Source organism: Musa acuminata, chromosome BXJ1-9 (genome assembly GCF_036884655.1).
Source record: "Musa acuminata AAA Group cultivar baxijiao chromosome BXJ1-9, Cavendish_Baxijiao_AAA, whole genome shotgun sequence".
Classification (NCBI taxonomy): domain Eukaryota; kingdom Viridiplantae; phylum Streptophyta; class Magnoliopsida; order Zingiberales; family Musaceae; genus Musa; species Musa acuminata.
In genome coordinates, this window is record NC_088335.1 from 47,613,056 (window position 1) to 47,623,779 (window position 10,724).

A 10,724-nucleotide genomic window follows, 5' to 3' on the forward strand; every position below is an offset into this window, starting at 1 on the left:
AGTCGGAGAAGCTGACCCATAATTAGTGACAGGTGTACGAGAGAACTGGGTTTGCTCTACGATGCGTAGAGCTTCCAAGTTATTATTTGTTTGAACACCTCTTCGAGTGCGTAGACCAATAGCATTGCGACCACGAGCACCCCGAGTGACAGGACCACTAATCTCTGGAATTGGCTCCATTACTCCTATAATAGGTTAAAGATAATCATCGGTTAAAGTCAATCAAGGGACCTAATACACCTACAAGCCCTAAACCATGCTTTGATACCATAAAAGATGTCACATCTTGGATTTTTTTTTTTTTATCTTTCCACACATTTAGGCCAAATAGATAAACATCACTTTATTCATCATTCATAAACATTTATTACAATTCATTTATTCATCAAATCATAAATAGAAAAATAAACATGGTGATGTTAACTTCAAGAATCATCCAAGTGGCTCTACCTAGCGGTAGAGGAAGGTCCGCTCTCCACTGGAATCCGATTTAGTACTAGAGGGAGGCTGCACTAAAAATAAAAAACAAAGAAAATTCAGCAACGTTGAGTAGGAACCCCAAAAGTCAACTCAAAATGTATATATGATCAAAATTCAATCAATCATCCCATTGGCGTATATCAAATACCCGAAAGAGCACTCCCCTAACAGCGGATGGAGAGGCTTTACCCTACGGGATGAGTTTGTGTTCTCCCAATAGCGGATGGAGGCAAACTCATATCACACTCCCAACAGCGGATGGAGGAACCGTCCAACCGTCACGTCTGACGGCCCGCTAATCCCCGAAGGGAATCGCCATACCTGCTCTCGGCAGGAAAATAATATAATCTCATACTGGTCATGTCCATTTCGGGATAAAATAACATATTTAAAATGTCTCTTTCAAATATCATCAATATCAAGTAATATAAATTAGCCCTCAATTGACTTGAACTATAGTTTAATCGATTCAATTAAACTCGATTTACTAGAGCCTAACTGAACTGATCTCTAATCCTTATTTAACTGGTCTGGAACCACCCTAGACTAGTATAATTTAGACTAGATTAAGTTCAATTTAGGTTAAACTAACTTGAATAAGTCAATCAATTCGGAATCACATTGAATTGATCTAGACTAATCAAGTCTAGTTTAGTTCAATCAATATTTGGGCTCAAGTTCAATAATAATATTGGGCTAAATTGAGCCGGTTCATCTATTGGTCATGTGCATTATACATGATTGAGCATGCATTACACAAAACTGGCCCAGCCTTAGCCCATGGACTAGTCATGTGCGTCGCATGTGACCGCCCATAATGGTTGGGTTGGGGTAGCCTACGGGCCAAGGCCTGACCCGTGGGTTGGGCCTGGCCTGTGAGCAATTTCATTCCAATTAATATCTAATTTCATATCATAGCATATACCCATTAACAATATAAATAAAAACATAATAATGCATTAAAAGATAGATGAGGAGAAAAGCTTTAATACAAAGAAATAACATTCTAAATTTGACTAAAAATCATAAGACATTAAAAGAGGGACAGGGAGATAAGTTTTAATATAAGGAAATAGTCTTCTACATTCAAATAAAAATCATGTTTTCAACACATATAAAATTTCAACATATTCTAGTCATATTTTAAATCATTCAGAATAATATATTTTAAATTTCAGATCAAAGAATATCAAAAAGGATTTTAGATAACATATTCTAATCTAACAAGATTTTAATCCAGATAAGATTAAAGATAAACTGTAATACATGAAATCTCATATAAAATAAATATATTTTTAACATATTTAACTTTGTCTCTATAATAAAAACCTTAATCATGGGTCAAAGAATATTATGAAAACTTTAACTAATTACTTTAATGCAAAATTTTTCACATTTAAAGAATTGATACCAATTTTTCAAACTATAAAACTTTCAACATTTAAAAAAATAAAATAAAAGCTAAAACTTTTAAATTTAATAAAGGTAGGGAAGCCTACCTCTTGTCAACAGGGTATAACTCCTCATTCCTCCCGCTGCTAGGCTCGACTAGGTGAGGAATAAAGGAGAGAAATCCCTCCCTTTAAATAGGAGGAGGTGAGCCTCTATTAAGGGAAATTCATTTTAATTTTTGTATTTATTTAATATAAATTATTTTAATTTAATATATTAATAAATATGATATCATCATATTTGGAATACTTAATAGTTATTTCCTTAATTCATATCAACAAACAAGGAAGTAGATTAAGATTTCCTTAAATTATAATAACAAGTAAGGAAAGAAAATCAATTCCTAACTTAAATATTTGATGTAGTTACAGAGATAACCGGACAAACTAGTCTATTATATACCCATCCATATAATGGATATAGCTAGTCTTATAGCTGCTCGTGTGTGGACACTAGGGATACAATACAGGTGCTCATTGGAGAATGAGTTCACTGATTGATCTGCTCATGCAATGCTAGATGGTTAATGATACCTTATTGTTAGATAGTGACTCCGTTGTTCTATTGGTGTATCTAGTCCTTAAACTTGAGACACCAAGGATATCCTGTATAAGTGCTCCACTCTTTGATACCGAAATTATAGGTTTAGATGTTCCAGATCTAGCACAGCCGGTCATCGGGAATGACAGTCAACCTTACGAGGGCTATTGAGTGTCAATAGAGGATCATCCGCTCTTGGTGTCATGAGAAGAATATCACATATGTTCTTGCTTAGACAAATCTCTAAGCATGGTCATTCAGATTGAGAGAGAAAGAGTTCTTCGGGAGAATCCGATTAGAGCAAGACTCGAGTAAAAACTATATAGGTCTAACAACACCATGCGCAGTATATAATATGTGGGATATTAGATAGATGAGGGACTATAGGTACATGGTAAATAAAGAAACACATGTTCAATTAATTGGATTCCCTTGTATCGTCTAGGGACTGCGACGTAGTGGCCTAGTATTCACAGTCGATGAGTCGAGTGAATTATTATGAAGATAATAATTCATTGAGTTAGAAGGAGTTTTGACAGGTATGAATCACAACTAGCTCGATATTGGGCCTAGAGGACCACACACATATGGTATGCATTGCAATGAGTAGAGATTCGGATATGAGATATCCATCGGAGCCCCTATCTTATTAGATATCCAATAAGCCTTTGAATTATTGGATCCTTTGGATGAGATCTAATAAGAGTCAATGAGAGATTATTGGATAAAGATTCACTAATCTAAGAGGCTTTGGTAGTTGGATGAAGATCCAATACCCAATAAGGCAGGATCCATTACGGTTAAGTTGGCATAAGTCTTCTATAAATAGAAGGGAACCAAAGGTTCATAGGCTAGCGCCTCTCTGTGTTGTCATCTCCTATTCTCCTCCTTAGATAGCAGGCATGGAGATTTAAAAAGCATCGTCGTAGCCCTATTGTGTGGATCACCACTAGAGAGGAGGATGTTTGACCTCCTTCACCATCTCCTATAAATCTATAGAGATTCAGGAATATACGATCTTCCTAAGTAAAACACAATCTTTTATATACATAGTTTTCGATTTTACGATTTTTATGCACCAATCTTTGCACGATGACGAACATAATCAATGAGAAATTTGAGGATTTTGTTTTATGTTCTTTCGCTGCGCATGTGATGTCGCCCCCAGATTTCCCTATAATCTCATCACAATCTGATTCCATTATGCAGATCCATAGACATCACAATATATGCAACATACAATATAAAGTGAAAAAATATCAATAATAATAATAAGCAAAAAGACTACGTAGCGTATCACATGTGTCATCACTCATGTGATTGGCTTGCATGGTACCTATGATTAGCACAATCCACCACTCCAACATAGTCAAACCCCTTAGTGAGTCCAATTTATTACTCCAACACAGTCAAGCCCCTTGGCAGGTCTAATCCACTACTCTAACGTAATCAAACCCCTTGACGGGTCTAATTTACCACTCCGACATGGTCAAACCCCTTGGTAGGTCTAGTTCTTGAGTCGTGCACTTCAGTATAAAGACTCAAGGGATGCACCTAGGCAGAGCCTACACACACCCTAGTCGTGCACTCGGTTTGAAGACCCGAGAGTGACACCTCTAAAAGCTAAAAGGGACTTGCTCTTGAGACAAATACCTCGACATGAAGTCTCAAGGGTGGCACTTAGGCCGAGCCTACATGTTCCCTAGTCGTACACCTCAACATAAAAACTCTAGGTCGAGCTTACATGCTCCCTAACCATGCACTCGATCGATTTGAAGATTATAAAGTATAATTCACTCAACACTCAACGGAAGGATCATAATCACTGAATCGTTAACCCAATCACATCATATTTAATTTATTTCTTATTTTTTAATATCATGATAGTAAATGATTTATTTAATTCATATTGAAGAATAAATCTAATATAGAGGAAATATTCTCTCTTGTATTTTATATAAACTCCGGCAAAGACCCCTCTACTTTCACCACCCTCAGAAGATTGTAGGTTTTCCATTTTAATTCTATCATTACAAGTTTTAAAATAATCCATCAATGCTTTTTCTTAATATTACATAAAATTTCATATTTATTAATTTTAGATTTTAAAAGTAAAGTTATACATGTTTCCATATTCTAACATTGTAATATTATTTTTTTAATATTATATCATAATGTAAAATAATTTGTAAATCACATTTTCTTAACCTTGGTTTAGTGGGCCCTATGTAGCCGATCTCAAATCACAATGACTCGGGTCGCTTCGAACGGGTCTTAAGTGATTCTAAATCAAATAAGTCTAAAGCTGATTTTGGGTGATTCTAACTAGGTGTGAGGTGAATCCAAGTTGGTACAGCTTCAAATCAAATTGGTTCAACATACGTGCATGCCATTCTTAGGTTATAGTGAGCTTGGTATCCCTTTATCTCTTGGTTTAGACAATTTAAGAGGTTTTATTTGATGTTGTTGATGACTTTTGACAATTATTTAGATAATAATCAAAATTTTAAATTTCATTTTTGAGAATGGGTTTGAGTGTATTTGTTTAATATGATTTTTACTATATTTATGAGGTATATTTAGAAGTGCCCCTTGAAAGGAGCTAAGGGATTATCACATTTTTGACATGCCATATGCCAAAAATAATTTATTCTAACATTTTTTACATTTATCTTAATATCTCATTAAATGCATGAATGAATGAATTTACAAAATATAATGTCTCTATTTAGACTATCTAGTGGTTTATGCATTATTGCATAGTTGGTAGGTCTTGAGTGCACATAAAAGCATCTTGTACACTCTTTAATGAATAAAAATTATTATTTTTAAATATAAAATATAAATATTTTATAATATATGAGGACATTATTTTCCTACCGACATAGGCTAATACTGATAATGTTACATGACATTATTTCCTTATAACATTATTTGCCTACAAAAACATTATTTATCTTTGAGAATTAGCCGGCCAATGGTTAGATAATTTATTGATCTCCATTTTGGTAGGTGAGAGGTACCACTCAATTCATTGTGGAGCTACAATATAAATTTTCTTAATATTTATATACATAAATATACTATTATGATTCATATTTATCTATAATATTTATAATGGACTTGGTATACATAATATATTTTTATGTTTGAACTATACTATTATGATTCATATTTATATTATCTTGATATAATACTAATATATTTTTAAATAAAGTTTTATATATGGATATTTATATTTTTAGAACTTAATTATGGAAATTTCTATCCAACATGATTGCTCAAATGTTTTTGTATATTATTTATTGTGATAGTAACCTTCTAAAAGTTACAAATTGGAGACTTAAGTGACAAAGACCTGTTTGATATTTTCTTCTCTTGTGATGGTGGATTAGTCAGAGTTCCATGTCTTAGGTCTGATCCATGAAAAATTCTCTATTCTTGATTACATACATTTTGGAATTGTCTACAAGCAATGGAATCTTGAGTCATCAAATTCATAGGCATTTTATATAGAATCTTGAGTCATTATTGGTAATTTCTATATTTTTTGAAATATCAAAATAAATTAATTATTTATGATTTAATAATATTTTTAAAAATCCATACTCAATAATATTTCATAAATATTGATCAATTACAAAAATACAAAATTCTCATTCTCATTTTCCAATTAAAGAAAATATGTCCTATGATAAATAGGTGGATGAGTAATAAAATACCCCTCTAAATTAACTGTAAATTAATTAGCTACCCATATACTTCTTCTGACTTACACTTAAACACTCTTCTCTTAGTAAAAGAACAATGGGTACAACTCAAGGGATGACTTCAACCTTAACACTTAAGCTTAAAGCTTAATTTAACCAATATATATTATTCTTAAGAAATCCAAAAAATATTGGCCAACCTTTGGATTAAGTTTGCTTGTGATTAACCAGTAGATAAGAATCACAAATAACACAACCATTTGCTCCTTACAACTTACAGGTGATAGAAAAACACAAATCAGCAGACACAACAATGTTATTCTACAGACAAGGGAGAAACATAAAAGAAGACCACACACAACATCACTGAGTAAAGAGCAAATATAGTAATAGGAGTAACATCGTGGTCTCGGCTTCAGTCATGGGATCCAAAGGTGCCGTCCGCTGTGTCAAAGCCACGACATCGACTTTGAGATAGACTCCCAGCCAGTGCTCGCCTTCAGTCGATGGTCTCCTTCAAGGCTCGACATAAGGCTTTCAGGCATATCTTGTAAGTATAGATGGCGGAGAGCGGGAAGGTTGTCGATGCCACAAAGTCCTTCTCCCTGTAGATCTCTGCAGCGGCTAAGATGCAGCAAAGACAAGCTCGGCAGAGCCTTTTCCTCCATGTCCAGCTGACTCAGGCGTTTCAACTCTGCAATATTAAGTGACTTCAGACGCAAGAACATGTTTGCACGGAAGCGCAGCTGCTCTCCGTTGTATGCCCTTCGCAGCGTGAGGTGGGCAAGACTATCTAGTTTCTCAAGATGAGGAATTGGGTTGCAGGTAGCTTTCAGTTGAGAATCCAGCAAGTACAAGTGAGTTAGGCTGCTTAGGAGATTGAACCATGGAGGGACTTTCCACAGCTGCCCATCCAATACGAGCTTGCGGAGGTGAGGTGGAGGAGAAGGCAGGGAGTCCAACATCAGTGCCTCGTCGGATGCCGCGTCGATAGTGAGGGAGAGAAGCTGGCCCATCTTGCTAATGGAATCGCACAGCTGAATCCCGTCTTCTGCATGCACGTTCGTAAGTCCAAGGCGTCTCAGTCGGACCAGCGCAGCTATTTCAGCGATGAGCCTCTCATCTGCTTCGACTGTTTTCAGAGTCAGCAAGCCTTTCATATCCCGTATCCACGAACTGGTATCTGTTTTTATCCTTGGAGCTTTTTGATTCAGTATGTCGTCAATCTTCTTCACGGTTGCCTGATCGGATACTAAATTAATTATACCCCTCCCTTTTTTTAGCTTCTTTAGTACATAAACACAGTCCATTAGCAGATGCCGCAGTTCCTTGAGCTTAGCCACTTCATGGGGAAGACAAATCACCTTGGTTCCCCTCAGATCCAAGGTCTCGAGCATCTTAAGTCTTTTGACATATTTGGGGAGCACTTCAACATTTGTGTCCCTTAAGCTCAAGTACCTTAGATTGAACAGATCGAACACTTCACCCGGGACATGGTCGATAGGAACATTTCTCAGTTCCAGCACCTTCAACAGCATAAGATTTGCGGACATGGTTAGGAAAGAAGCAGCAGAAGCTTGGTCATCGACGAAGAAGAGAAGAGATCGAAGGCGAGACAACGGAGCCTCCTCCTTCTTATTATTTGGCGGGACAGCCGGGGCTTTCTCAATGCCGATCTGGACGGATAGGCGACGCGCTTTGACATCATCTACTTTCGCACCTTGCTCGTCCAAAACCGCACAGAGTTTGTGGGCTTTGGATACACATAGGGTTACCTCTCTCATGAGGATGTGCATTCGACAGGCTTTGACTTTGCCGGATTCATCCTTCCTTGCCACTTGGAGCATGCTACGAAGGATGAGCTCATCGAAGTAGCCCTCTGCGACTTCCTCCGATGTCATTCCGTGTATGTCCTCGACGAGTCCCTCCGCTACCCACAACCTGAGGAGCCAATTTTTCTTGATCACATGGTTCTCCGGAAAGAGGCTACCACAGTGCAAGTAGCACTGCTTGAGATGGTTCGGTAGATCAGCGTAGCTAAGCATCAAGATGCGCGACATGGTTACGAGCATCTCGTTGTTGCTCAACTCTGAGCCGATACCATTGTAGAAGCGCTTCCAAGTCAAAGGACTCCGATCTTTGGACGACAACAAGCTTCCTAGTGTAAGGACAGCTAAAGGCAAGCCTTCACACTTCGCTACAATTTTTCGAGCCCAGTCCTCTAAATCTTTGGGGCAAGACTTATTAGGATCTATCCAGAAAGCCTTCTTGCAGAAAAGAGACCAAGCTTCGGATTCAGGCAAAGGCTGGAGGTTCAAGATATGGCTGTCGATGCATAGCGAGGCAGCTACGTGGTGGTCTCTTGTGGTGACGATGACCCTACTGCCCACTTTACCGTTTTGCAGGAGATAAGAAAAGTCATTACATGCGTTTCTGCTCCACACATCATCTAACACGATCACGTACCTCTTCTGATGAAGGCACTCGTCGAGCTCGTCTGGTGTCCCCTGCACCTCGCGGTTGCCTATGATCTGCCTTACGATGCTTCGCAACGGCTCCTCAGCGTTGTAGGTTTTGGAGATGGAAACCCAAGCAAAGCAATCGAAGTGTCCCCTGACAAGCTGGTCGTTGTAGACTCTCCTGGCCAGGCAAGTCTTGCCCAGGCCGCCCATACCACAAATCGAGATCACCATGTTCCTCGGGGCGTCGTCAGTCTCACCAAGGAGCCATGCAATGACTCTGGCTTCGTTTTGCTCCATTCCCACCACATCAGTGCCCGTGGTTTCGTGAGGCAGCTCCTCATGTGGCTGCCACATCTGACAGCCACCGTGGTAGCTCTGTTCTTCTCTGCGCATCAAGAGTTGTGGCAGGTATCGGTCTCTTCTTTGTTTAATATTTTCGAATTCTTCTTTGACTTTGGTCAAACGAGTGCCGATGTAGTCTGAGGCGTGGGAGTTCCACGATTTATCCCACTCTTGGCAGTGACCGAAGTAGACGATCAGATCCATCATGTCTTCGACATCCTGCGCTGTTTCCTTCACCTCCTCCACCCAATTCGCCTGGGACTCGCTGTCTTGTTTCCGTTGCTCCTCGTCACGTAGTAAGCACTGCATGCTCCTGAGCTCCTTCCTCAGGTTATCGAACTCATGTTCGATATCAATGCTTTTGGATCCTTGAGTCTTGTTGACGGCTGTTATCGCTCCTCGGACAGCAGCGGAGGTCAGATCCTTGCTCAAGCACGCCAGGTAGTTGCTCAGCACAGCAAAAGTCAGCGGATCCATTTCCAAAGATATGCTCTCAGCCGCTATACATCACCAACACTTCCGGCGTGACGGCCGCCGCTTACTGCTCCATAAACAAGCAACGAAGGTTATGCATGCAAAACAAGTCTGTAATCTTACACATCGTAAAGAGATCAAGGAAGTTACATACCTTCTTCCACGGCGTCACTCCTTCCACAACCATTCCCAGCTCAATCAAAATAGAGATTGATTGCATCTACCCAAAGGACCGTCTTCTATATAAATGCATGACACTATGGTCATTTCGACAAGAGGATCACTCCTCACCACTCATCTCGATGGATCATTCGGTGCATTGACGACCCCACTTGATCAATCATAACCCGATATCTTTTGTTGGATCATTCACCCAACCTGATGCTGTAGAAGCGCCTCTTTGTTGGATCTTGGTGCATTGACTTCACGTGTTGGAAGTCACTCACAGCTGGTTCAATCATTCATTGGCACTGACCCACCACCTTGGACGTTTATAACGTGATGAGCACGACTGAGGGGACTTGGCCAACTCAGTCACCGGACACTAGTCCAAGTTTAGAGCATCACGACGTGACTGCTTTGGTTGCTTGTCCACGTTACGTGACCCACCAAAGAAACTAAAAACATCTTGTGACGCACCACGTTGAAGAATTATCACAATGGAATCGTCCTCACTCTCTCACTCTCTGTGTATATATATATATATATAGCAATATATATATGTACTTTTGTTGTAGGAAGAGTTTGCAGAAAATAAAAAGGTTTGCGTGCTGCTCGTGCCACAGTTTTGAAATGCGTGTTATGGTGGAAATGTGTTGATGACGGTACCTCTAAGGATAAAATTCGAGTTATCCTAGCGTTTCTTTCGTTAAATCAGGATAAAGTTTATTTATCTTTCAAACAGTCTTACTGCTAGTAGTAGCTCACTATTACTGTCAAAACATAGTACTTGATTGATCTCTGTACTTTATACCGCACGTGTTGGGCTGATAGCCCATATTCGATTCGAGGTGGGTTTTATCAGCCCATAGCTCATCTCATCTTAATCTAATCCTAATTTATATAGAGGGTGTGATGACTAAAAAGAGGCAGAAAAAGATAGCAAATAGGTAATTTTTGACAGCCACTGGATTCCAAAGAAAATGAGGAGAATAAGACAGAAAATGAAGAGAAAGAAAGGAAAGAAGACAAGGACAATACAGAGAGACTGTTCTCAATCATCTAGTAGTGCTTTCATCTCAAGTTAGATCATATCTATAGTAGA

At 38.7% G+C, this 10,724-nt stretch overlaps 1 protein-coding gene across 1 annotated transcript; it reads right to left on the reverse strand.

Annotated features, from left to right (window-relative positions):
• Positions 1-6,417: 6,417 nt before the first annotated feature.
• LOC135593912 (disease resistance protein RPM1-like) lies at positions 6,418-9,772 on the reverse strand. Its single transcript, XM_065084251.1, has 2 exons — positions 9,615-9,772; positions 6,418-9,527 (listed from the first exon to the last, which is right to left on the reverse strand). Exon 2 carries the CDS (start codon positions 9,461-9,463, stop codon positions 6,632-6,634), a length of 2,832 nt encoding a protein of 943 aa, XP_064940323.1. The 5' UTR covers positions 9,464-9,527; positions 9,615-9,772; the 3' UTR covers positions 6,418-6,631.
• Positions 9,773-10,724: the final 952 nt, after the last annotated feature.